Source organism: Mesocricetus auratus, unplaced genomic scaffold (assembly GCF_017639785.1).
Source record: "Mesocricetus auratus isolate SY011 unplaced genomic scaffold, BCM_Maur_2.0 Super-Scaffold_100028, whole genome shotgun sequence".
Classification (NCBI taxonomy): Eukaryota; Metazoa; Chordata; class Mammalia; order Rodentia; family Cricetidae; genus Mesocricetus; species Mesocricetus auratus.
In genome coordinates, this window is record NW_024429209.1 from 2,864,615 (window position 1) to 2,892,201 (window position 27,587).

A 27,587-nucleotide genomic window follows, 5' to 3' on the forward strand; every position below is an offset into this window, starting at 1 on the left:
TTATTTGCATATTAAAATAGCCATCAAAAAGCCACATGCTTTTTCATGTACTTGTGGAGGAGAAATGTCTAGAATACCATGTGAATAACTGGTGGCCTTGGGGAGGGAGCTGGGAATGGCCATCAAGAGGAAACTCAGAGACATCTCTAAACTTCTTCCCTCCCTCCCTCCCTCCCTCCCTTTCTTCCTCCTTCCTTCCTTCATCTGAGAATATATTAACTTGTAGGGCAGGTGATGCTGTTCACTTGGTAGAGTGCTTGCCTGGCATGTAGGAGCCCTGGGTTCCACCCTCAGCATGGCATGAAAGGTGTGGTGCTCCTGCCCATCATCCCATCACTTGGGAGACTGAGGTGGGGGGGTCACTTTGAGTTATGCAGTGGTACTCTGTGAAAAAGAAAACACAGAACATACTAATTTATAATTAAAACTGTATTATAGCCAGTCATAGTTTTGTGTGCCTATAATCCCAGCACTTGGAAGGTGGAGGATTCATATATAGAACAGCCTTAGATATATGATGAGTTCCAAGCCTGCCTTGGCTACACAGTGAGACCCTGTCTCAAAACCAACCAATTGGGCTAAGGGGGCAGTTCAGAGGGTAAAGTGCTTGCACACAGTGTGGAGCTGAGTTTGGATCCCCGAAGCCATGTAAAAGGACAGATGTGGCAATGTGTGTGTAATCTCGGTGCTCCTGTGCCAAGGAAGGCGAGACAGGAAAAGCCTCAGAAGCTCCAGGGCCACCTCACTGGTATACACAGAATCAAACAACAAAAAGACCCTGCCTCAAACAAGGTGGTAGGAGAGATGGCTCACTGGCCAAGAGCACTTGTTCTCGAAGAGGACCCAGGTTCAGTTCCCAGTACCCACGTGGTGGCTCATGACCATCTGTAACTCCACTGTCAGGGGAGCCTCTTCAGATCCCCGTGGGCACCAGGCACATTGTGCACACACATACAGCCTGCAGAACATCCACTCACATGCAATAAAATAAATAACTAAAAAATTGTCCTCTGGCCAGGCAGTAGTGGTGCACGCCTTTAATCCTAGCACTCAGGAGGCAGAGGCAGATGGATCTCTGTGAGTTCAAGGCCAGCCTGGTCTATAGAGAGAGTTTCAGGGTGGCCAGGGCTACACAGAGAAACCCTGTCTTGAAAAACCAGAAAAAGAAACTTGCTTTCTGATTCCCACATGCACACCATGTTATGTGTGTATTTGTACACACGTACAGGCACACATACACAAAACCAACCAACAAAAACAAATAAAGCTACAAGTCCTTTTCCCCTCAAGGGCCAAGCCAGTAGTAGTCCTATTAAGCTTGGAAATGAATTATATAAATCTCAGAAATTCTCTTAGTATAGAAAAAAATTCCTCAAATTCAGAAATGAACAAAAATGCTGGTAGTCCCATGGCATGTCTCAAAACCTGTTCACAGGACACACCCACTCACCAGCAATGATTGCCAGTGTCTGTGGGTGCCATTTTCCCTGGAGCTGATTTCGCTAGGGGTCTGAGCCACCTGGAAGCGTAGACCCATGCCCACCTCTTTCCCCGCCTCCAGGTATTACCTGTGCCTGCAGCTCAGGGCAGACATCATCACAGGCCGGCTGCCCTGCTCCTTTGTCACGCATGCCCTGCTGGGCTCCTATGCCGTGCAGGCGGAGCTGGGTGACTACGATGCAGAGGAGCACATGGGCAACTATGTCAGTGAGCTCCGCTTCGCCCCAAACCAGACCCGGGAGCTGGAGGAAAGGATCATGGAGCTGCACAAGACGTACAGGTGAGGGAGCCTGGCGGCCTGCTGGCTGCAGCCCTCCTCTCCGGCTGAAGGGCTGGGCCCTAAATGCTGTGTCTTACATACGCCACTTGGCACTGCTCCTAGCATGAGGTGCCTGCGAACAGGTCATTTCTATGAGGTGAGAATAACTGGGACCATCTGTGTGACTGTGGACCTCAACTTCTTGAGTTTCTGTGTGGGTAAAATTCCCTGTCTCAAGCTTCTGGGGATCAGTTTTTCTGTTACTCAGTTATAATAATACTGGCATGCCTCTGGGGAAGGGTACTGATGTAGTGATTTGGGCAAAAAAAGTCCCAAGTTTAAATGCAAATGCCAAACCTGACCGTGCCTCTTTCTAACCAGGGAATGTCAACAGGTCATTTTATTTCACTGTGCTTTGGTGTGTTCATCTATTCAGCATGGTGCCGGTCAACATGCCCCATGGGGTTATTAAGGAGGCCACAGAGCAAATATTAAAGCCACGTGACATGTGGGCTGTGTCGCTATGCATCAATTGGAGCATTTGTGTTGTTGATTGCATACTTTGTTGAGTTGTTGATTGCATACTTTGTTGAGTTGTTGATTGCATACTTTGTTCTGGAGTTAGAAGATAATTGGCCAGATGTGTGATTGTGGGCTAGCTGCTGAACCTCTGTAAGTCCCATTTTCACCTATAAATACACAGGCTGATATGATGAGTGTTGCTCAGTCGCTGGTATTGGGACAGCAGAATTCATCATGCAGGATCTTAAGCTTCCTTGGGCTGTAGACATTGAATGCCCATAATACCCCTAAGCAATTGCAGCAATGGGAATACAGTCCACTGCCATTTCTCAGTGCCTGCTCTGCAGAGAACACTACCTGCCTCTGGATGGAAATGATTTGCATGGCCCTTTTCATCCGGAAATGCTTTGGTCCAAGCTCAAGCTTGTTTTAGGAATCTGATGTGAAAATACATTCTAAAGGGTACAGTGCTGCACCTGTGGGAAGGACTCTGATGATGTTGTCCCATCTCTGTGCATGGAGGGCGTGGGGAGTGCTGTGCGCTGTGGACTGCATCTGGAGAGGGGGATCATGGCCAGATGTGATGAGTTCGTATGTGGGGATCAGCCTGCGAGGTGTGACGGGTGATAAGCCAAAGTTGGCAAATAAACGCTCTCAGAGATTTGCACACAGCCCTGCTGGGTTCATACTGACTGCCATGGAGTCATGCTGAGTAGGAGACAAGCAGTCATGGTCACCAGACGCAGGATGAGGGTGCCATGCCTACCGTCTGCTGTTCTTGCCTATCCTAGATAGCAGGTGCCCTGGAGATTGATAATTCTTAGAAAGAGATCAATATGTGCTTGATCACCGCTTGCAGTGGTCATCATAACTCTTTGAACTTAAGGCACATTGACATCTGGCATCTTTGAATTCCACACAGGATTTCCAAGATGGACAGGGTGGAGGAAATGGAGTCCAGAGATTGTAGAGAGACAGATTGGAGCCACATTGCTTAGCGTTAAATCCAGACCCTGCTGTTAATAACGATGCACTCTTCAGTGAGCTCATGACTTTCCCCCAGCACTGGCTTCCTCATTCGAGAGCAACACCTGCCCTACAGCATGTATAGACTGAAAGGCTGCATATAGGCCAAGTGCCTGAAGCAGGAAGCAGCGCCATAGTCCTTGACGGTGTTTGCTGTGAGTGTAACTGCAGCCTGAGCTCCCTGAGCCAGAGCAAAGATGGAGCTTGATTCCCAGCACAGCCCGTAAGAAAGGAGCTGAGGACCTGTTCCTGAAGGGAGACTAAGTGGCACTGACACTGTCATCTTCTGAGGGTGGTGTTAGGAGCCCTTGGGTGACTCTAATGAACACCATCTTCATAGTGGTCTTCCAGCCATGAGACGCAGGATGTATGAACTTCATACTTAATTTGGTGGGAACCGAGACAAAAAAATCCTAACTCCTAGTCTAGCCCTTGTCTGCTTCCTGAGTGTTGTAGAAGGCGGTGGATTGAAGCAGAGGGGCCTCGAGTAGAGGGCCCAGGCAAGGCTCAGCCCCCTGCCTTTCTGGAATGGCCAGTTCTGGTGGTGACACCTACAACCAGTGGGACTCACGTTAGGCCTTTGCCACGTTCCACATCATCCTTTCTTTCCTCAGGGGCATGACCCCAGGAGAGGCGGAGATCCACTTCCTGGAGAACGCCAAGAAGCTGTCCATGTATGGGGTTGATTTGCACCATGCTAAGGTACCACTGAGTCCCCACAAGCCATCACCTCAGGTGGTTCCTGGGGTGGCCCCTCCAGAGGTAGTGTCTCCAACTCGGAACCTTTGGGGTTTTCCTTTCTCAAAGTTAATAACCTTTTATTCTCTCAAACCTTTATCATCACCCCTTGGATTCAGTTTCCTCATAAACCTAGTAGTTTGTGTGTGTGAAAGATAGACCGAGGCCTCAGCTCATTTCTGCCGCACTAGCATGTGGTACACGGCCTGCCATGAGTATGCTCCTAAGATTTGTTGAGTGGATGAGTGATTGACAGAGCAAGCGACTGAAGAAGCCAGCGGTGAGGCGATGACTAAGTGACAGAGAGGATGTCTAGATGACTATGGGGAATATTAGTTGAGGGAGCTCATTACAAGTGGAGCAGGGTGGTAGCAGGCCATCCCTGCCTGGCTCCAAACACTCATTCCATGCTCTCTCCTTGTGCAGGACTCTGAGGGCATCGATATCATGCTGGGTGTCTGTGCCAATGGCCTGCTCATCTACCGGGACCGCCTGAGAATCAACCGTTTTGCCTGGCCCAAGATTCTCAAGATCTCCTACAAAAGGAGTAACTTCTACATCAAGATCCGGCCTGGGGAGGTGAGTCTGGGTCAAACCTGCTCTCTTCACTCACCTCCCTACCTTAGGGTTTCTATCGCTGTGAAGAGACACCATGACCACACCAGCATTTAATCGCAGTGGCTTGCTTTCAGAGGCTCAGTCCATTATCGTGGTGGGGAGCATGGCAGTGTGTAGGCAGACGTGGTGCTGGCTGCATCTTGATATGCAGGTCACAGGAAGTCAACTGACACACTGGGAGATATCCTGGGCATAGGAAACCTCAAAGCCCACACCCCCATTGACACACTTCCTCCAACAAGGCCATGCCTACTCCAACAAAGCCACACCTCCTAATAGTGCCACTCCCTATGAGATTATGGCTGCCAATTACATTCACACTACCACACCCCACACTACTGAGGCGATGACTGAGCCCCAGCAGCTGGCCTGGGTTTTTCCTACCCAGGAAACATGAGCAAGGTTCTAGGGTTCATGGAAGATGGATCTCCCTCCCTCCTGCCTCCCTACATAGACTACACACCCTGGACATACATTTTGTTCATTTGTCTCTGCATATGTACATGCATGCACACACATGTACATATTGCTGTGGTGCACATGTGGAGGCCAGAGGTCAAGTCCTGTGGACTATTTTCTGTAGTCAGTTTCTCATTCCACCATACCCGTCCTGGGGATCGAATTGAGGTTGTCAGGCCGAGTGGCAAATGCCTTATCTGCCGAGCCACCCGCCAGCCCTGTGCTTTCCCGCAGCGTGTGCATGCGAACATGTGCACTCACACATATACTTTATGAGCGAACATAGGACAGCCACATGGGTTCAGGCTACACAGAAAAGTCAATACATGTCTCTCTGCATTCACAAATTTGCCTGTGTTCAGTAGCCCGCTGTGTCTGTACACCAAGACATGCACAGGCACGTGATAACACACGGGATGATGTACACAGAGGCTTGCACAGGCACGTGATAACACACGGGATGATGTACACAGAGGCTTGCACAGGCACGTGATAACACACGGGATGATGTACACAGAGGCATGCACAGGCACGTGATAACACACGGATGTACACAGAGACATGCACCCGCTCCTGTCCTTTCACTGTAGAGTCCCATCAGAAGCCCTCTGATTCTGTTGCTAGAGTAACCATGCCCCTCCTGGCCCTGCTCACCACTGTGCCTGCCACAGCAGCCACTGTTTGTCACTGTATGGTTCCTTTCTACATGGTCCCTTTCATTGACCTCCCGCCTCTTTCCCTGTATTACATCAGCTCCTGCCAACCACTGCCATCTCCCACACACACATCAGCATCAGTCGCTGGGACAAGACACCCAGTGTCATCTGCTGTAGCGAGCGAAGGCTTGCTTTGGCTCAGTTTGGGAGGGCTAGTCCGTGTTTGATTAGTCCCGGGACTTTGGGCTCCTGGAGAAGTGGTACATCATAACAGGAGGACATGAAAGGATAGAGTGGCCACGCCTCTCAAGGCATAGAGTAACTACGGAGTACAAAGGCATGGCATTTCAGGGCACACACCAGTGTCCTAAGAACTCCCAGTGGGCCCCACTTCTTAAGGTTTTTCTTACCTTCCAAATGCACCACACAGGGCTGAAGTATTTGACACCTTCACCTTTGGGGACATTGTGGGTCCTGGCATAAATCTCATGTGTATGAAGGGCAGCCCTTTCTGACAGTTGCACCCAAGCCTGCCTAGCAGGTCCTTCGTTCCCCCCATAGCTCTTACCCGTGTCTGCAATGATCTTATTTTATTTTGTTCTTTTTCCGTGTGTGTGGTTGTATATGAGTGTATGTGTGGTGTGTACATGAGTGTGTATATGGTTGTACATGAGTGTATGTGGGGTGTGTACATGAGTGTGTATGTGCTGTATCTGAGTGTGTATACCAGTGTGTGGTGTGTACATAAGTGTGTGTATGATACGTAGTGTATATATGAGTGTATGTTTTGGTGTGTACATGAGTGTGTGTGTGTAAACAAGTGTGTGATATGTACATGAGTGTGTAGTATGTATATGAGTGTGTGTGGTATGTACATGGATGTGTGTGTAATATGTATATGAGTGTGTTTGTGTGTCTGTGTATGTATGTGTTGGGGGGGACCCAAGGTTGATATTAGAAATCTCTCTCATCCTCAACCATTCTTCCACCTTATTCAGTGAGGCAGGGTCACAGTCAAAGCCAGAGCTCACCAATATGACTAGTCTAGCTAGCCTGACTGCTCTAGGGACCCTCCATCTTCCCCTTCTACGACTGCAATTACAGGTGGCCTCCCACACCCATCTGACCTTTTACGTAGGTTCTTGGGATTTGAACTCAGGTCCTCATGCTTTTGAGACAAGCATTTCACCACTGAGACATCTCCCCAGCCCTGTTTAATTATTCCGAGACCTCCTATTCCTTAGACTTGAGTGTGTTTCCTCCAGTGTCTACAGTGGTTAACACTGGACCTGCCACAGAAAAGTGTTGAGTCTGCCCTGTTTACAGCACGAACAGACTGAAGTTGCACCTGTGTGAGAGAGAGTGAGTAGTGGGCTGGTGGCGAGTGTGCCCCAGGCCTCACCTCTAACCTTCTTGGCTTCCCAGTACGAGCAGTTTGAGAGCACCATCGGCTTCAAGCTCCCTAACCACCGCTCAGCCAAGCGGCTGTGGAAGGTCTGCATTGAGCACCACACGTTCTTCCGGTGAGCTGCCCTGGGTGGGGTAAGGGGATTAACAGCCTGTGAGGTTCAGGGGAGCAGGAAGCGAAGTTAGCACAGCAAGCCCCACCCTTTCCAAGTCTCCCCTTTCTGGACTGTCAGGTTTTGCAGTTGGTGGGACACTGGAATGAAAAGCCTGTGGTCTGACTTTGGGTCTGACAGTACAGGCCGGATCCCCATTCCTCATCTCCATTACTCTGTTCTAGGCTGGTGTCCCCAGAGCCCCCACCCAAGGGCTTTCTGGTGATGGGCTCCAAGTTCCGGTACAGTGGGAGGACCCAGGCACAGACCCGTCAAGCCAGTGCCCTCATTGACCGGCCTGCACCCTTCTTTGAGCGTTCCTCCAGCAAGCGATACACCATGTCCCGGAGCCTTGATGGAGGTATGGCCCAGACTGGAGCTGGGGTTAGAGTGACCCTCAGGAGAGACCAGGTGTGTGAACATGGCAGGTCTACAGAACAAATGTGGAAGTTGTGGCAGACACTCCCAAGGTCATTTGCACCAGACATGGTGTCTGACAAGCACCCCTGCTCCTAGGCAGTGCTAGGTCAGCTCTGTCCCACCGGGATGACATATACTCCAGGACTTCTCTGGGGTCCCAGGTTCTGCCGTCTAATTTTCTGGGCCTTTGCCTAAGAAGCTCAACAGTGCACAGGTTGACATTCTGCCAGAGAGTGACATTGTGTGGTTTACATGAAGGAGAGGATCTGGTCTGGCCCTGACCCCATTCCTATGTCAGAACTAAATGGATCCCAGATTGGAGGGGAGGTTGTAACAGAGGTTATCCCAGAGCTGGGGTGGGGGGCTTGTCAGGGGAGCAGAACCCTGGACTCTAACCAGAAGGCTGGGTTTCTTGTGTTGACATCCTGAAAGGACATCTATGGGACCTTCTCTTCTTTGAGCCTCAACATATCCTCTGTCAAATGGAGGTCGTAATTCCCAGGCTAGCCCACAACACAGAGCAATGCAAATCAAGCCAGGTAGTGAGTAGGAATTGGCACTTTGCAGAGGGAAATAACCGGGAAAGGAAAGGCAATTGGCATGTCGCTTTAATGGTGGCCAACCCAAAGAATGATGTGTGTACTCTGGTTGTCATCATGAGGGGTTTTCGCAGCCTTTTTCCTACTAAGGCTCAGTCTGCAACTTTTGTTTTTGTTTTTGTTTTTGTTTTTGAGACAGGGTTTCTTTGTATTGTTTTGGAGGCTGTTCTGGAACTCGCTCTGTAGACCAGGCTGACCTCGAACTCACATAGATCCACCTGCCTCTGCCTCCTGAGTGCTGGGATTAAAGGCGTGCACCACCAATGCCCGGCTTCAGTCTGCAACATTTTGGGTTATACCCAGGGCCTGGTGCAGTCTCTAAGCCCACCCTTCTTCTCTTTAGAAAAATATTTTAAAATTGTGGCGAGAGATGAACATTACAGGAATCCTTTTGAATTCTTGTTAACTCACAGAGAAAGCAAATCATTTGAAGCTACTGTCACTTATAAAAGCTAGTCTCATGATATCTGGGTATTGCTAGATAATGATATATTGGGAATTGCCCAAGGACCACAATACAAACAGCAATGTTTGCTGGATCAGCATGGATGGAAGGTTTACTCTCGGCCTGATACTCTCCAAAGTACTTATACACCTTAGTTTATTGGGTCCTTACCTCATCTTTCTGGCATAGATACTACTTAATGATGAGGAAACTGAGGCCCAGAGGGAGTGTAACTTATCCACTGTCACCCAGCCTGGAAGGGTTGGATTTGAGACACTAGTGCTGTAGAAAGGAACCCATGGCTAGGAAGTCGCTTTGTGACTCTCCAGCTGTGGACCAGGCTGGGCAGTGGGGACGGCTGGGCAGTGAGGAGGACTGGGCAGTGGGGAGGACTGAGCAGTGGGGAGGACTGGGCAGTGGTTGCAGTGGGGAGGACTGGGCAGTGGGGAGGACTGGGCAGTGAGGAGGACTGGGCAGTGGGGAGGACTGAGCAGTGAGGAGGACTGAGCAGTGGTTGCAGTGAGGAGGACTGGGCAGTGGGGAGGACTGGGCAGTGGGGAGGACTGGGCAGTGAGGAGGACTGGGCAGTGGTTGCAGTGGGGAGGACTGAGCAGTGGGGAGGACTGAGCAGTGGTTGCAGTGGGGAGCGTTGGGCCGTGGCTGGATCCCACACTGTGCACAGGGAGATGCCTCACAGACACTCCACCACCTCTGTCCACTTTAGCGGAGTTCTCCCGCCCTGCCTCAGTCAGTGAGAATCATGATGCAGGGCCTGACGGTGACAAGCGGGAAGAAGATGCTGAGTCAGGGGGACGGCGATCAGAGGCTGAAGAAGGAGAGCTCAGGACCCCCACAAAGATCAAGGAGCTGAAGGTAGGAGCCCACTGGGTGGCTGCGTATCCTATTCTCAGGGGACCTGGTTGGTGGCCTGAGGCCTAAACTTAGGCTTGGCCTTCACGTTTCCTAATTGTGTCCAAGCACCCTTGCTGTGGGGCCACCACCGGCAGGACCTTGGCCTTGGGCAGTACTCCACACCTGGAGATGCAGAGTAGGGTTGGGGTTGGAAGTGGCATGCTGCCCCCTTTTCACCCAGCTTCTCTGGTTCACGGGTGCTTACCTCCTGGGAAACTCAGGACCCCCACCCCACTCCCGTTTCCTGCTCTATATCCCCTTTAATTGTGGTCTGGCTCCGTGTCTCCTCTCCTCCCCTGAGCATGGTCAGGTCACCAAGGGCCTCAGTAAGAAGTCTAACTGTGTCCTTTCCTGCAGGCCAGCCTCACGCTGTGACATCCGCACCCCAGTGTGTGTACATGCTCCTGCAGACACACACAGCCCCGCCCTCATGCTGTGACATCCGCACCCCAGTGTGTGTACATGCTCCTGCAGACACACACAGCCCCGCCTTACTCTGTGACATCCGCACCCCAGTGTGTATAATATGTACATGCTCCTGCAGACACACACAGCCCCGCCCTCATGCTGGGACATCCACACCCCAGTGTGTGTAATATGTACATGCTCCTGCAGACACACAGCCCCGCCTTACTCTGTGACATCCGCACCCCAGCCTTGGACTCTTGCAGACATGATAATAGCATGTTCACAGGCTTGGCCACACATAGGCCAGGCGTGGCTTCTTTGGCATCGCTGAGCTGTCCTTTCCTGCCATGTAGTTCTGCAGTGTGAACACAGGCCCCTAATCACATGCTCACTGTTACAGGTGAAATGCCCGACACACATCAACTTGTGAATGCTCTACCCACTCTGGGCTAGCCACCTGCTTCCTACCCCATGCCTTCCTCTGACTACCTCAATACTATTATTACCTTAGCATCTCTCCTGGCCCACATTGCATGGTGGGATTGGGTATGAATGCACAGAGCTACCTTGCTGGACCAGGCTGGTTGTGGTGTCTCTAATCTGTTTGTTCTACTGACCCTGCTGGTTCCTTTCCCTCCTGCCTTATCCTACCAGCCGGAGCAGGAAACCACGCCAAGACACAAGCAGGAGGTACTGCATGGACCCATCTCTCCCTCGACAGCCATCATTTGTCACCATCTTACCCTGTCCCCAGCTCATGGCCCTGGCACCACCTCAGCTTCAACTTCATTTCTGCCCATTTTTATACCCTCCTCTCCATTATTTTCCTTTCTGGTCACTGCCCTCCCCATTAAGCTCGTGTCTTCAGCTCCCAGGTCAGATTCTAGCCCCATCCACGTGCCCTGCCCTCCACCCAGCATCCCTCTTTGGGAGTCTGGCGATCTCTGGCTGCCTCTCTCCCCTCCCCCACTTGTGTGCTTTCATTTAGCTGCTCCCACCCTCCCCTCCCTTAGCTGCATCTCCTCTCCAGTAACACTGTTTGGCCACACCCACATCCCATCTGCTTATTTGTATCTCTTGACAACCAGATGTGAGGGTGGGGCCTGGGTGGGAAGGGGACCCCCAGGGCACGTCTGCATCTTTTCATATCCCAGTCCCACTGCCTCCCTGAGCAGGCTGCTGATGCCTCCCTGGATACCTCCTCTCCATCTCTCATCTTCCTAGTCAATGATTACATCAACTTCTGCCTCCCGCCCCCACCTCTTCCCCCTCACAATGTCCAGGTCTCTCTGGAGATGCAGTTTGTTCTCGGGCTGCTGAGAGCAGGCCACAGTCAGGGCCCAGCCATGGCATCCTGAGATCCGGGCTTCAGCCCAGCTCCGCTGCTGACTTAGAAAGGCTCCTTGGGCCCTGATCCTATCTCACAACAGGCGTGCAGACTACCTGTGACTTCAGCTATACCTCCTCATTCTTGTGTCAGGTTGTGACACTCACCCCTCCAAGGCCTTTAACCTCTAGGGATCCCAGGGCCCAACCACTCTCCAGTTTCTGGGGGCACAGTTTACCACAGGGCCAGCAGGGCCATTTGAGATCATCTTAGGCTAAGTCTGTTCTCACCCCCCTGTACAAACCCACTTAACCTCTCAGATACACATGGTCTGTAGTCAGCTTAGCCTGGGAGGGAGGCCTGAGGTCCAGTCAGGTGTCTGTGGAGAAAGCAGAAGCCTCGGTGGGATTGGCTTTCTTCCTGAGAAGAACCCAGGGGAAGAGTCTGACCCTAACCAAGGGCAAGCTTATCTTCCAGGTAGTTCTCAAATAGCCTTGCAGATAGATAGTCTTTGGGCTGCCAGCACTCTTTCCCTCCCAGAAGCAGGCAGATGACCAACAGGCAGTTCTCTGTGGCTCATCCTCACCGGGCCCAAGCAGACTGGTCTATCTGTAACACTGGCATGGACTCACTGCTCATCTCTTCTCCCTCATCTCTAATTTCTCACCCCACACGAACTTCACTTCCACACCATCCAGCATCCTGGTCTCGCTGATGGCATCTGACTCTGTCTGCTTTTAGAGAGCGAGGACTCAGAAGGCATCTGGGAGGTTCTGTGATGGAGAAGGCAGCGGTCCATGGCACAGAAGGCTGCATAGTCTTTCCTGGCCCAGAAGAGGGGAACAGGGACCATTTTTCTGGACAACCCATCTTAAGCATATCTTTATCCCAGGCCTCCACGGGGCCTGAGCAGTTGGATGGGGGATCAGAAGAGCCTAGACTGAACATGCTATTAAGTACAGTGGTCCAAGTCTTGAGCAGAGGGAGGAGCCAGAATTCAAGGGGGTTCTGGGAATCCAGCCAGCAAGCCTGTGCAGCTCAGTGAATGCACCAGGGACTTCTCACCTTGGTACATGCTGCCTGCTGTACCTGGATCATAAGCAGGAAAGTCATCTGTGTATCTGTGTGTCTCACTCCATCTGGGCTCAGAATACGGCAGGAACTCACCCAGGCTTGAGGGTTGAGTGGAGCCGAATGTTCTGGGGTAAGGTAGGCAGGGGAGAAGAGGGAGCAACTTCGTTAGGCTGTCCCCTTTGTCATCCTTGGGTTATTATGAGGGTGACGGTGTTGGCATGGGATGGTGAGGACGCTGATGCTAATCTTCCTGTGCCTTATTCACTAATCATCTCATACCTCTGTCCCTCCTCCCACGCCTAGTTCTTGGACAAGCCAGAGGATGTCCTGTTGAAGCACCAGGCCAGCATCAATGAGCTCAAGAGGACCCTGAAGGAGCCCAACAGCAAACTGATCCACCGGGATCGAGATTGGGAGCGGGAGCGCAGGCTGCCCTCGTCACCCGCCTCCCCCTCCCCCAAGGGCACCCCGGAGAAAGCCAGTGAGGTAGGTATTCTGCTGAAGCCCTCAACGGGGACCTTGGGTAAAGAGGCACAGGGCAGGGGTAGGGATAGGGGCTAAGTATATATTTACATTCATCTACCACACAAGTATGTGCCTGTTGCTGCCCTAGGCTGGTGGGATGGGCAGGCAGGTTAGGCTGAGAGGGTCAAATCCACTAATCACTGGGTCCTAGGGACCATCTTAAAACATGAAAAGCTCCTGGTAGTTTGGTGTATTCCTCTTCAATCAAGTAAAGAAAAATGGGGAAAGTGGGCTTATTAGAAGTGCAGGTTCTAAGACCACATGTGGGACCCACTAAAGCAGCTGTTTGCCAAGAAAGCCCTGGAACAGGCCTTGGAACAAGTGGCCTAGGCAAGTCTCTTGCATATTCAACTCTGAGAACCCTGGAAGCCCTACACAGGAACCAGCCCCCTTAGAGTTTATGTGACAGTATGGGGGGAGCATGGTCCCTGCTGGAAGAATTCTAGTGGGGTGAGACCTCCATAATAACCCAGACCACTCCTGAGGCTTTCCCAAAAGGACCCCATATGTCCTGCTCTTCAGGGTGAAAATCTGGGGGTACTTGCTCAATTGAAGAAGATACAATTTGGGAAAATCCTGCATTTATATGCCCAAGCTATTACTTTTAGCAATTGCTGAATCTTGCCAGGATTTACCCCAGTTTCAGGGTAGGTATCTTCCCTCTCGAGCTGCTTGTGGTCTAAACTTAGGCTCCTGGTTCCATTACCTGTCAGCTGGAGGATCTGGCTTGTTACTTCATCTCCCTGAGGCCCTGTTAGGTGGATGTTATAAGGGTCAGATGAGATGATGCCTGGAGAGTGACCTCATGGCCACCATGCTGTCTAGTATGAGCTAGTTGGCGTTTGCAGATCTCCAAATCGAAACTGGAAGGACCCTGGGAACCCTCTCTGTTCAAAGACCTGCTTTTACTGAGACCCAGAGAGATGACTCAGCATGATAGCTATGCTTGTTGTGTTCACATCATTGTGCTTGTCATGAATTCACAGCCTCGAGCAGTCCAAGTTGTGTGCAGACTAGGCATAGAGTTAGTTGTATACGTGCTTTCTCTCCAGTGCTTTGGACATTGGTGGCACAGCCATGATTTAATTTGTAGAGTGTTTATTCACCTGGCCCTTGCCATGGTCTGAGCTCACTGGATGGCAGAGGGTTTTCCTTGTGAGCTATAAACTCTTGACACAGCTGGGGTTCCATGGCTGCCAAAATCACACAGTTAGGGATGCTTTGTGGGGCATTGAAGGCTGCTATCCTGAGAGAAGACACCTACTTAAACACTGTGACATGATATTGTCATCTACACATGTATCAATCGGCATTTGTAGTTACCCAGGATGCACATGGCCCTCGGGCTGTAACCAAGACCTCAGACTCAACTGTGGTCATGATGTACTGAGCTGGTACACAGCACTCTCCTCTTGACCCCTCATTCCCTAGGGAAAAGACTCGGCCAGAGTAACTTCTAACAGTCCTGAGGTGGCTCAGGTCTTGGCCTAGGTGCAATTGAAGTGTGATATAGAAGCTACCCAAAGGGTGCGATGTCAGCAGAGAAAGGTGCAGTAAGTGGATGAATGCTGGTCAGCTAGGACCTGGAATCGGGGGTGTGCTCCACCTGCTGGTGACAACTGGAGCTGCCAGCAGAGGGACCTTACCGAAGATAGAGGTTACCTGAAATCTGCAGTTACCACTCCTGGGAAGTACAGGAGCCAACCTTGGAGTTATGAACCATTTAGGGCTGTCCTTTATGTCCCTTGGGATTTATGGGTTCTTTAAGATTTCCAAAATGGGAAGAGCCATAGACAAGGACCTGACTCTGTCCTTGGGTGAGTGATGTCACCTCTGAAAGGGGACCAGAATGTCATTCCATTGGGAGGTCATTGGCAAGGCTAGCTGAAACAGTGAAGATAGAAGCTCATTGTTCTCTAGGAAGTGTTGATAGTTATGGGACCACTGCTGAAGGAGACTAGAATCTCTGGCCCAAAATGGTTCTGTGGAGGACCCTCTGAGGGCATACCACCCAGGACTCTCTTAGTCATCTCAGAGCATGCTGAGTCCTACCCACGCCAAGGAGAAAGTGGAAGGAACTTGAACAATCCCCAATGGGCAAACCCAGGTTTTAGTTTGAAAGTCAGTTGTGTTTGGGGTGGTGTCGGTGGTGTGGGTGTGTATGTGTTTGTGTGGGTGTGTGCTCATGTACATCACTCATGTATGTGTGTATGCATTCATGTGGAGGCCAGAGGTTAAATCTCTCCTTCCTCCCTGTGGGATTGAACCTGGGTTTTTGGGCTTGGCAACAGGCACTTTTACCCACTGAGGCATCTTGCCAGCCCCTCCACTTTACTTTTTGAGACAAGGCCTCTTACTGAGCCTGGAGCTCACTGACTCAGCTAGGCTGGCCCATCAGTGAGCTCCAGGGATCCTCCTGTCTCCCCAGAGCTGGGATTACAGATGTGTGCTGCAACACCTGGCTTTTTTCACAAGTGCCGGGGATCCGAACCCAATTTTCATACGTGTACAAGAACTTTATTAATTATGGCATCTCCTCAGCTTTTCAAGGACAAGTTTTAAAAGCTATGACTGTGACCCCAGCTACAGGTTCAAACCATGGTCTAAGCCCATGATACCACAGGCAGGCTTGAAGTCAGAGTCTAACTGTGAACTTCCAGCTTCCCTTGAGTGTTAGTGGGCACAAGAGACTGACCAAAAGTCACAGGATTGCCTTGCAGCCAGCCACAGCTGTCCCTCCCTGTCTCCCCTCTCATGGTGGCTCCTTCCTGACTGAATCTGTGAACTAACAAAGCAATGCGGGGCCTACAAAGCTGGAGTATTTACAGACTTTGTGTGTCTCTTCTGCTCTCCCTCTCTCCCTCTCTCCCCCTCCCTCTCTCTCTCTCACCCTCTCTCAATCTCTCATTTCTTTTTTCCTTCTTCCCTCCCTCCCTTTCCTCTGGCCCTGGGCCTCCCCTGCAGGCCCAGAGGACCCAAGACACTTCTCAGCAGGACTTGGTACCTGGAACAGCAGCAGGCTTGGAAGTGTTCACTCAGAAAAGCCTGGCAGCATCTCCTGAGGTTACTGTCTTTACTTCCCCACATCCCTTCTCCAGCCCATCCCTGTCCACCCTCCAGGATCTTAAGAAAACCCTTTCCCTGGGGTGAGGGGAATAGACCAAACTCTGCCATGGAGAAGAGAGCAGGGGTGATCCTCTCTGGAGGCAGGCTCTAACCCTTAGCTTGAGTGTCTTGGCCCTTGAGTGTGTCCTGCCCTGAGATCTTGGCTGTGTTTAGAAGCCTGATTGTAGTCTATGGGTAGCTAGGACATGGTATTACATCCTCCCCTGCTTCCAGCTATCTAAACCCATCTGGGGCATTGGTCTGAGTCTCTAGTCAGGCAAAAGTCCATATCTTCCTCCCAAAAATATCCTTCTAAGTGAGGAGGGCATTGTTTGTTTGTCCAGAAGAGCAGGTCAAGGGTTCTTGGGTTTCTGTGGCCCTGTGTAGATGCTGGGGATGGAATCCCATATCCCACCCAGCCCCACACTGGGATTATGTACCTGTTGAGTCGGGAATAACTGGCTTGGGGAATATCCTTCATGTAGCCTCCTCTCTGTCTGTTGGTGTGGCTTGTGAGGACACAGACCTTTTTCCTTCCACAGAGGGAACCTGTGCGGCTGCTGTGAGTGTGTTGTCAGTGTAGGAGGGGAACACTTCAGCAAGTGCAAGACAAGGGAAATACAGACCAGAGCTCTCCCTGAAGTCTTCGCCCATGGAAAACTAAAGCAACCCTGTCAGTGTCCTCTCTTGAGGGCAGTGAGACAGGAGTCAACAGCATCCCAGAGTTAGGGACATGGTGATGTCCTACTGTCTGGAGATGCTCTTAGAAACAAGGCTGGTGTCTATGAGGGGTGAACCAAGATGTGCACCTTTTATCAGTGGCCTGTCACATCAGCCTCTCTCCTTTGTCTACAGCCATCAACAGGATCATTCATTCATTCCATCCTTCATTCCCACCTTCCCATTCCCATCCCTTTCCCTCCCTCCGCCTCATTCTTCCCTCCACGAGGTCTTTCCGTGTTGCCCTGACTGGACTCAAATTTGTGGTCCTCCTGCTTTGACCTCACAAGTGCTGGGCCAAAGTCTGCTCTTCTGATAAGTTGCCCGCGAGCTTCCTCTTGCCTCCTGGTGGCCACAGACCTGCTGAGGACACTCCTCAGGAGACTGGACACCTTCCCTCTGCCCCTCTTCTAACAGTTTCTCCTAGGGTGTGGGTTCTAGAGAGCCCCCCTCTTGAACCCCCTCTGACCCAAAATGTAATCCAGAGTTTCAGGTGGGGCCTGAACAGCCAAGTTTCTTCTTGTCTGGCATGAAGCAGAGCTGTGGCTGGAGCAGAAGCAGTGCCATCAGATGACAGGAGGTGCTCTAAGCAAGGCGCTCAAGAGCCAGGGACAGCGGAGGGAACAGCAGGAGGCTGACCTATCTACGGATACCCTAACGTGGCCCTGTCTTATGATGAGGGCAAAATCGTCCTTTTCTTTAGTAAATCCCGCCCCTGCCCACACATATCTTTAACTGTTGCTTTTCAGCAGGAGAGCCCTTGTTTCTTCCCCACCACCGAGTGATCTTGGGCAGATCTCCTCAGTGGAAGCCTTGGTTTCCCCTTCTGAAACAAAGTTGCCAATTGGAGTAAATTTAATTATGTAGATGAGGGCTGGCGCTGCCTGACATCTACTAACTAAACATTACCATGTGTTTTCCCTTCTCTGCCTCTAGAATCTTTCTAATCTGTGCCAGCCTCCACCCCCACACACTGTTGCTCATCTAGCCTATTTGCTAGATAGGGTTGGAGTGGGAATATTCCAGAAGGGACCTCCTTGGCCAGCTTTGACCACTATCACTAGGCTGATAAGGTTAGACGCAGAAATGGAAGCAACTGGCACAGCTTGCTTCCAAGGGGATGAGAAGGGTCCTTACGCTGCAGGCTAGCAGAACACATCGCTCTGAGGTTCAGGCACAGACATCTGAAACAACAGCCATAGCAGACTGCGTCTGTACCTTCCTTTGATCTCTTCCCTACTGGTAAGACTGTTAATGAGGCCGGTTCCCTGACCTGGGAAAAGGGGTTGCAGTGCTCCTTGATCCTTCCAGCTCCTTCAGATCTCATGGGTGTGGCAGACTCATTGCCAAGTCATAACCTGAAAAGGAGCTCGAGGTCATGTAAGCCTCTGTCTCCTGCCTCTGGGAGGAGTGTCAGGCACACCTGTCATGGAGGCAGTCTTGGCAGGGTGGAAAGGTAGACTTTAAAGAACTCAGAATCAAGTCTTGGGTTCTAGGCTCTGTGACCGGTGGTGGAGTTGCTTTCCTTCCCTAGGCCTACATTTGGAAGTTGGCTTCCATGTCTGCATCCTGAAGGCTGTGACTTCAAAGGAAGGAGGGATCTTAAGGCTGTGGGACCATGCGGGCCTGCAGCTTCCCCAGGGATGTTCAGTCTTATGCAGTTATTAAAAGATGGACCTCTTTTAATGGATGGAGAAAGTATTCTGTGGTTCCAAGACTAAAATCCCAATGGTCTTATGGCTGTTAATGATTTGAGAAACCCATTCTTACCTCTAAGCTGTTGGAAATGGGTGAGGGCTGTTCTGTGAAAGTTGATAGTGTCATTCTGTCTCTTTTGCTCTGTGATGATGTTGCCTGTGGTCTCTTTCTTCTGTGGTATGATCTGGTCAGTTCTTTTCTATTCTTTCCATGGGTTTTTGTTAGAATTCTCCAAGGAATGGTCTTAAAATCATTTCTTTTGGGCAGAACTCCAGAGTGTTCAGGCTGTTTAAGCCATTGCTTCAAAAGGTGCTAAACTGTCTGTTTGATATCGTTGCTGATCTTTTTCCTTCCCGAAAGCCCTTGTGATCATGTTTTAGACTGGGGTCTGTGCAGCTCACTCTTTTCTCTCCGCTTGACATCAGATCCCAGTTGGCACCTGTCTTTCAAGGCTGCTCATTAAGTCAGCAAAGAGCTCAGACATCAAAAAGCCGCTATTGTTTTCCTGCTCTTACATCAACAATGGCTGCAACGAAGTCATTGGCCTCCTCTAGACCTCAGTTTCCCCCTGAAAGGAGATGATACTGGATGTCTTTGGAGCTCTTTGGGCTCAACATCCAGAGATTCCTTGTGATGTGAGTGCTGGCAGTGGGAAATAGTTACGAGAGGAAGAGGACGAGGCCTGGCCCGCCTGTGGATCTCCCTTTTCCCATTGTTCCTGGGGAGACAGAGGACTCCATCCGCTGTATCGGGGTGGCATCAGTGATTGAAGAGGGTCAGTCAATTTATTGGGGATCTTAATGGGAAAAAGAACTTTGACAATGATGATGGGTTTTGCCACCCCTTTTTGTCCCTGGCCAGTTCCTAGGACATATGGTCCCAGTGTCAAACCCTTTGGTGGTAGATTGGTCCTTTCTTATAGAGGGAAGAGGCCATCCCTTCAGGTGCCTGCTATTTCATGTTAACTCTTCTTGCTCCAATTGAAACACAGGGCTCAGAGCATTGGGTATTTATAGAAAGAGTATGCACTAGGCCACAAGAACTTGGCCTCCTAGCAGTGGCCCCCACACACCGGGAAGAAAGTGAGGCAGGCCTCGCTGAGATCCTTGCTGATGGCAGACTCTCCAAGGTAGACATTCTGGTGGACAAGTTCAAGGTTGAAGTGGCCACAGAAGAAGCAGTAGGAGCCCGAAGAGCAAGCCCCCGTCAGCAAGGGAAGATGACTGCAAACCCATCTGAGACCTTGGGAGAGGACGGCGTGTGTGTCAAGGGGGGCCCCAGAGAGGCTGCCCAAGCTGCAGGCTTCACATCAACAGACAAGCTTCTCCAGAGCTCCACGCTCACGACTAGGAGCCACCGCATCTCAGATGGTCAGCTAGAGAGCCAAGTAGAGCTGAGCAGGGGGCTGGAGGGGCCCCAGACTTGGGGAAGACCTCCAGCTATAGGGGTTGGGCCAGTGTGGGGAGAAGTTTTTTCTCCTGCATCAGACAAGGGAGGACTCCAGTCCTTCTTGTTGGATCCAGCCCAGGCAGAAGCCAGAGCTGACTCAAGCGATGAGACTGACACCTCCTTCGCAGAGAGGAGCTTCTATCTAAACTATGGAGAGAAAGAAGACCAAGCTCTCTTCCTACCCTCAGAGGACAGAGAAGGGCACCTGGATGCTCCTCCTGGAGATGGGACCTGGATGGCATTGGCAGGGGAGCACCCAGAGCACTGGGAGCTGGAACTCTCAGCCCCCAGGGGTTCTGCCCCAGGTTCCAGCCGGAATAAAGATGAAACCCATATGGTTTCCTCAGAGGAAGAAGCCTGGTCTCCCAGGGACCATGGGAGGCCTGATGACCTGCAGAGAGCTGCTGTGGGGCAGACTTTTGACGAGGGCTGGGGAGGAGAGCTGACCTACCCATTGGCTGGGGTAGCTGGAGATGAGGAGGCCCCCATGAGCGCAGATTGGATGGGAGAGACTGAGAAAAGTTCTCCTGCAAGAAGGAAGAAGCATCCCCCTGGAGGAGGAGGGGTGCACCTAGATGCTCAGGCCTGTGCCCTTCTGAGGACCATCCCTCCTCACGTTAGGAAGCCAGTCAGGCCAGACCAAAGCAGCTCTCTGCCCAAAGAGAAGAAGGCAGTTTCCACTCAGGCTGTAGAACCCAAGACAGAGGGCGGAGAGGCAGTCATCCCGCTGCCAGCCTCTTCCGGTCATGTCGAGGTTCTGGCAGCTGTGGAGGGCACTTCTCAAAGTCCAGTCTCTCCTGAGTCAGAGAAGACTTTGCTGTTTGGGGATCCCTTGGGAGATCAGTTCCCTGTAGTTCTCAGACACTCCCATCTTCCTGGAGAGAGTCCCGTGCCCAAGGACACACGGGGTTCACGCAAAGCACCTCCGGTTACCAGCAAGAAGCCCAGAGTTGTCCCTGAAGGAACCGAGGGACCTGCATTCCTGGGGTTTGTGGTCCCTTCAGGAAAGCAAAAAGAGACTTTGCTCCAGGCTGGGGACCAAGGGGGTTCCCAGGAAGATATTAGCAAGACCTCAGTGGCTAACAAGATTCGGATATTTGAGACCCATGGAGTGGAAATTTGCCGAGCCAGTCAGGGTGAAATGAGGGCCCTTCCTCACGAGCTGCCTCCAGGGGCCTCACCAGGGCAGGTAGAACATCAGCGAAATAGGCTTCTAGACTTGGGCTTTGTCCAACTCCAGCCCCCTGGGGATTTGGCCAGCCCCAGAGTTACACATTCTTCTGCCATGCCTCTGGCTGCCCAGCACCACGGGGAGGGCACCTCTGCTACCTCCCACCAGGAAAGATGCACAGAACCAGAGCTCATGTCCCCTGATTCAGGCTGTGAAACCACGCTGGAGGAAGCTACTGGGGTAACTGGCCACGTGAGCCCCCACGCCCACCAAGTCCCCATTTGTGGAACCTGACCGCATGCTGTGTAGCTTCTTAGAGGCATGTTTCGGTGGCCCCTCATCATTCCTGCAATGATGCTGCTCCTTCATCCCTAGAAGGTCTTCTCCTACATGGTCCTGAGAGAGCCCAGGCTGAAAGACGGGGCCATCTGCTCAGCCCTTGTTAGCTTTTAGATCCCCTAGCCTTTGGTGTGACCTTATGTCTGCAGGGTCACACAGTGGCCACAGAGAAGGCGCCACCACCAGCAGCAAATTACATACTTGCTTTGCCCTGCTCGTGCCACCTGCTAGATTCCTCCCTCTCTTGCTTGGCTTATCCAGTGATCTTTCTTCATCCTTCCCCATCCCTGGTATCCTTGTGGAAACTGACAATCCAGAGGTTTCCTCCACTCTGCTTCTCCTCCCCAGTTCCTTTCTTCCTCCTTAAGACTAACTGTCTTCTCCAATCCAGAACAAGTCCGGAGATGCGGGCAGGGAAGAGAAGAGCTTCTTCAGCCGCTTAGCACCAAACCCCCCTGGGAAGGGGGGGCGCCTGAGATTCGCCAGCCCTCCGGGCCCTCAGGTCTCTGCAGTCCCTCTGCCTTGATGACTTGGTCATCTTCATCTGGCTGGGATGCATCATTCCCTAGACTCTCACCTGCTCTAGCAGCGAACCCCCGTGGCTGTTCACACTCTGGCTTGTCTGGAATGTCTCCCTCACACCTCTCAACCTTCCAGAACCTGGCCAAGTGGAGGCTGGTTAGCAAATGAATCTCTGAATCACACTGAACCTCCAGAGCCCGATGCTGAGTTTTTTCAAAACATTTGTGAGTGTTAGATTGCTCTTTAAAAAAAAAAGTCACAAACCAAGCCAAAAACAAAAACGAAAACAAACAGCAACAAAACATGTAGTGTTTAATCCGTACAGGCCAGTTGAGAGGTATGTATTTAGGACAAAGTTTGCTGGTTCTCCTTGGGCATTGCCTTGGCCTGCTGTTGTCAATTACACTGATGGGGTCAGAACTTCCTCTCCATGGTTGCCATAGAGTTTCAAGGTGGCACTGGTATGGTTCCCAGGAAGTTGGAGTCCAGAGGGCCTGGGTCAGTATTTCTCCTTCCCCTAGCTGATGCTGGCCCTCCCGCAGAGACTCAGTGCAATTGACAGGCTGCTGGCTTCTGTGTCCCTCAAGCTCCCAGCTCTAGCCTCTCTGCCTCCTCCCCTGGGTTCCCCTGAATCCCTGACCTCCTTCCTCAGTTTACCTCTCAATGCCTCCTGCACGGATGGGCCTGTGGTCCAGGTCTCCATCCCTGCCTCTTGCGCAATGCCGCTTCTGATAGGCTTTGGATTCTAGCCTTGGAGGGGCCTCCTGTCCAGAGCTTGCTGGAAGGATGTCAGCTTACTTTGCCGTCCATGTGAGACCCTCCAAAGGAGCATCTCCGCTCTGAGAAGTTTTTGTTTTGTTTTCTTTTGTGCTAGATTCCAAGGAAACTTTTCTGGGGCGTGTTTTTCATTTCTTGACCTGCTCTTCCATTTGGGAACATCGTTGCAACATGGAGATTTCTTCTGACATTCACTGTCTTGACCTCTCTCTCTCTCCCCACCCCATATCCCCATTCCCCTGGTTTTATCTGGCCATAGAGAGCAGGGCTGAGGGAGGGCTCGGAGGAGAAAGTCAAACCACCACGTCCTCGTGCCCCAGAGAGTGACACAGGAGATGAGGACCAGGACCAGGAGAGGGATGCGGTATTCTTAAAGGACAACCACCTGGCCATCGAGCGCAAGTGCTCCAGCATAACGGTCAGCTCCACATCCAGCCTGGAGGCTGAGGTGGACTTCACAGTTATCGGCGACTACCACGGCAGCGCCTTCGAAGACTTCTCCCGAAGCCTCCCTGAGCTCGACCGCGATAAGAGCGACTCTGAGACCGAAGGCCTGGTGTTTTCCCGGGATCTCAAGGGGCCCTCCAGCCAAGAGGATGAGTCTGGGGGCATCGAGGACAGCCCGGATCGGGGGGCCTGCTCCACCCCAGAAATGCCCCAGTTTGAGGTACAGTGGAGCTTCATGGAGATCCAGTCCAACAGACCACTGCATGTTCAGAGGGCCCTGGGCCATGTGTGAGAAGACCAGCCATCGGCTGCAGCCTGAAGCTCTGTCTGGTGTTGCATGACTGCCCCTCCGTAGAACAGCATGGTTCTGCAACCGCATGTTTGCTGTCGGTTCACCCCTAACACATGCTCCATGGTGTTTAACCCTATGACCCCCATCGCTTGCTGAGGTCAAGTGATGCCAGTCTTACTGACGATTCCTTAGCCCTTTGCCTGTGTTGCATGGCACACGCCGAGAGCATGTATCTATGGACTCTAGAGGCTCCTACAGCTGGTCTGAAACCTGAGTAGTTTCTCTTGATTCAGGCCAGGGCTCATTTTACTGGGGCCTGCAGAAGAGGCCGTTATTTAAACCCATGGGGCCCTGAGACTGTGGGGCGGCAATGGACACTCTAGGAAAAGAGAAGACGCAGCCTCTGGGGAAGATGCAGGGGCAGCATCTGGGCTTCTCTGCTTTGTAGCCCCCTTGACTTTCAGAAACTCATCCTTGCCCTTTACCTCTAGCTGAGCTCTCCCTCCCTGCCTCCCTCCCTCCCTGTCTCCCACCCTCCCTGCCTCCCTCCCTCCCTGCCTCCCTCCCTCCCTGCCTCCCTCCCTGCCTCCCTCCCTCCCTGTCTCCCACCCTCCCTGTCTCCCTCCCACCCTGCCTCCCTCCCACCCTGCCTCCCTCCCACCCTCCCTGCCTCCCTCCCACCCTGTCTCCCTCCCACCCTGTCTCCCACCCTCCCTGCCTCCCTCCCTCCCTGCCTCCCTCCCTGCCTCCCTCCCTCCCTGTCTCCCACCCTCCCTGTCTCCCTCCCACCCTGCCTCCCACCTTGCCTCCCTCCCACCCTCCCTGCCTCCCTCCCACCCTGTCTCCCACCCTCCCTGTCTCCCACCCTCCCTGCCTCCCTCCCACCCTGCCTCCCTCCCACCCTGCCTCCCTCCCTCCCTGCCTCCCTCCCTGTCTCCCTCCCTCCCTGTCTCCCTCCCTCCCTGCCTCCCTCCCTGCCTCCCGCCCTCCCTGCCTCCCTCCCTGCCTCCCTCCCTCCCTGCCTCCCACCCTCCCTGCCTCCCTCCCACCCTCCCTGCCTCCCTCCCTCCCTGTCTCCCACCCTCCCTGCCTCCCTCCCACCCTGCCTCCCTCCCACCCTGTCTCCCTCCCACCCTCCCTGCCTCCCTCCCACCCTGCCTCCCTCCCAGGCAGTAACTAGCAGCTCATCCATCCAGGGCTCTTACTCCACGCTGTACTCTCTAGGTGGAAGACTTATCATCCCTTTCTGTGCCGATAGTAATCCAGGACAGAGCTCACACATGCCTTCTCTATGCTTTTCTGGCCACCTGGGTGGCAGTACTGTCCCCACCACATCCTGCTCCGCCCTGCTGTACTTTGACTCTAACATTCCCTAGCACAGTTAGGACAGTGACTGGTGGCTTTGCCCTCTCTCCAGGTGGCAACTGTTGTAAGTCAGTCTCACACTCAACACTAAGGGATGATTAATTAAATGAGTGACTAAATCATAGGATTCTGGAAGAACCCTTCCTCTCTCCTTCTTCCTTCCAACTACATGACAAACTAGATTCCATTCATCAAGCCTACAGTGGGTAAAGCCATGAGCTAGGTCTAAGAGAAGACTCAAAAGAAACTGATCACGTGGCTTGAGGTGCCTAGAGTACAGTGTGTAAGCTGGTGGCCCTGGGCCCCGTGTGGCCAACTGATGTGTTTTCTCTGACTTAAAATTAAAAGCCACAACATTACATTTCCTTATATAATAAATAAGCAAAGCAGAGGCTATGATAAAAGCAAACCTGAGCAGAATTATCCCACATGATTTCCATCTCTCGGCCAGCTAGCCTCCTCGCCTGTCTCCTGCTGCTGCCCGGCCCCTGGGTATTGCCATGCTTGTAGTTCTTGCTTTGAACAGCAGTTTAAATGAAGTGGCCAAAGGGCGGAGGCAGTATGTGTGTGAGGCAAACTGAGCATATAGAGTTTAGCCATTCTTTTAGTACAGCTTCAAAAAGACAGCCCCTGGGGCATGGGGTCAGGCCTTACTCATGCTGGGGGTGGCTCTGGCTCCTCCTGCATCAGTTGCCTGTGAACTGTGTGTGTCTGGGCTTGAGTTTTCAAGTGTCTCCTTCATGTCCCCATAGTCCGTGAAAGCAGAAACCATGACCGTCAGCAGTCTGGCAATCAGAAAGAAGATTGAGCCAGAGGCCATGCTGCAGAGCAGAGTCTCCACTGCAGACAGCACCCAGGTAACCAGTGCCCCCATCTGTAAGCAGGGGGTGACCTAGTCTCCTTCCTCCTGGGAGTGTTCAGCTCTCATGACTAATGGGTTAGGACCATGGCTTTCAGGCGGCTTGACGGGTGGAGAGAGAAGGAGAAATCTCAGCCTCTGTTTGGTCAGAACAGCTCTCCTGAGTCATTTCTTATGCATGGAGGTTCCACATTAGATGGGCAAGATGAACAAACCAAGGTCAAATGACTAAAGTGTGTTCATTAGCCAAAGCTCACTTGCACCCTGGGAAAGCTGGCCTGCCTGGACACAGCACACAACTTCATACAAACCAAGGTCAAATGACTAAAGTGTGTTCGTTAGCCAAAGCTCACTTGCACCCTGGGAAAGCTGGCCTGCCTGGACACAGCACACAACTTCATACATACTTCCCATGTATCCCCTGTGGATCTTCGTATTTGAAGATTTGTAGGTCCGCATTTCTGGTCTGGGAGGTTACCCCTGGTTTTTCTGGCCTAGGAGGGCTACAGTGCTCAGCCTCTTCTCCTGGTGGCCAGTGTTTGTCTTAGCTGCAGTAAGGGAGGGCTGAGCAGGTTGATTGGTCAGAGGCACAGCCTTACCCTGGGTTCTACCCCCAGGACAAACAACCTGAAATATGACACAAAGTAACACAAGCAACTGTAATTCCAGAAATATTTTCTCCTACTGTTACAGCATGCCAAGTAACGGCTATGCAGGTGTCTAGTGCCACTCAAGAGTCATGAACTGGGTCACCTTGGACAAGCTGCTTGTCTTCTCTGACTTGCTGTGTTTTAGTAACTTTTTTAAAACTTAAAGTAAAAAGAAACCAAATAATTACCCAAATCCCATAACCTGGCAGCCCTTGACCTCAAAACATCAAAATGTTGAGACTGAATGATATTATCCTTATGCTGTCTCCTGGGGGTAACATAGGCATATGCTGACTGTTTGTACTTAAAATCATTAGGTAAAAGTGACCATTGGCTTTTACGCCATGCCCGTTTGTTCTCAAATAGTTTAGAACTTACTCATTTGCACCTCTCTCTGTCTCTGTTTCTGTCTGTCACTCCCTCTGTCTGTCTGTCTCTGTCTCTCTTTTTCTCTCCCCATGAGACAGGGTCCCTGCCAAGTATCCCAGGCTGGCCTCAAACTTTACTGTGCAGCTGAGGATGACCTTGAACTCCTGATCCTCATGCTTCCTCCTCCTCTGTACTGGGATTACAGATTGCACCACCATTCCCAGTTTTGTTTTGTTTTAATGGAGGCTGGAATCAAACCCAAGCTTCATGCATTGCTAAGCAAGCACTCTACCAACTGTGATACACCCCCAGCCCTGTGTCCACTATTCTGAGTCCTCTTAGGCAGCATGTCCTAATCCCTGTTTATCTCCCGTGTGTGGACCCTGTGGTGGGTTTTATCTTTCCCAGTATTTAATGCTGTGGTAAGTTTCCTTGTTCATATTTCTTGGTGAACCTTTAAGAGTAACCAAAAGCACCTTGGGAAGAAAAGGGCTTATTGCAGTTTATTTCATGATCCATCACTGAGGGCAGTCAAGGCAGGAACTCCAGTTGGGAGCCTGGAGACAGGATCTGAAGCAGAGGCCATGGAGGATGCTGCTTACTGGTTGCTCCTCATGGCTTGCTCAGTCTACTTTTTTTGTTTTGTTTTGTCTTGGTTTTTCAAGACAGGGTTTCTCTGTGTAACCCTGGCTGTTCTGGAACTCGCTCTGTAGAATCAGGCTGGCTTTGAACTCACAGAGATCAGCCTGCCTCTGTCTCCTGAGTTCTGGGGTTAAA

The 27,587-nt window shown here is 51.7% G+C and overlaps 1 protein-coding gene and 1 long non-coding RNA gene across 15 annotated transcripts in view; one reads left to right on the top strand and one right to left on the bottom strand.

The window, feature by feature from the left end:
* Positions 1 to 27,587, top strand: part of Epb41l1 (erythrocyte membrane protein band 4.1 like 1) — a 127,476-nt gene that overhangs the window by 83,585 nt on the left and 16,304 nt on the right. For 6 of the 14 annotated variants that reach the window (XM_040732885.1, XM_040732886.1, XM_040732884.1 and 3 more), the window contains 13 exons: positions 1,562 to 1,780; positions 3,922 to 4,009; positions 4,472 to 4,624; positions 7,204 to 7,301; positions 7,523 to 7,698; positions 9,526 to 9,674; positions 10,776 to 10,811; positions 12,826 to 13,008; positions 16,012 to 16,110; positions 19,562 to 21,430; positions 21,921 to 22,031; positions 23,088 to 23,495; positions 25,685 to 25,789. In XM_040732885.1, the coding sequence (XP_040588819.1) occupies positions 1,562 to 1,780; positions 3,922 to 4,009; positions 4,472 to 4,624; positions 7,204 to 7,301; positions 7,523 to 7,698; positions 9,526 to 9,674; positions 10,776 to 10,811; positions 12,826 to 13,008; positions 16,012 to 16,110; positions 19,562 to 21,430; positions 21,921 to 22,031; positions 23,088 to 23,495; positions 25,685 to 25,789 (3,694 nt within the window). The remainder of the gene's footprint in view (positions 1 to 1,561; positions 1,781 to 3,921; positions 4,010 to 4,471; positions 4,625 to 7,203; positions 7,302 to 7,522; positions 7,699 to 9,525; positions 9,675 to 10,775; positions 10,812 to 12,825; positions 13,009 to 16,011; positions 16,111 to 19,561; positions 21,431 to 21,920; positions 22,032 to 23,087; positions 23,496 to 25,684; positions 25,790 to 27,587) is intronic. The other 8 variants (XM_040732892.1, XM_040732894.1, XM_040732889.1 and 5 more) reach the window with 7 other exon arrangements.
* On the bottom strand, positions 12,318 to 19,016 carry LOC121134489. Its single transcript, XR_005871582.1, has 2 exons — positions 18,643 to 19,016; positions 12,318 to 12,647 (listed from the first exon to the last, which is right to left on the bottom strand). It is a non-coding gene; the product is annotated as an uncharacterized LOC121134489 (long non-coding RNA).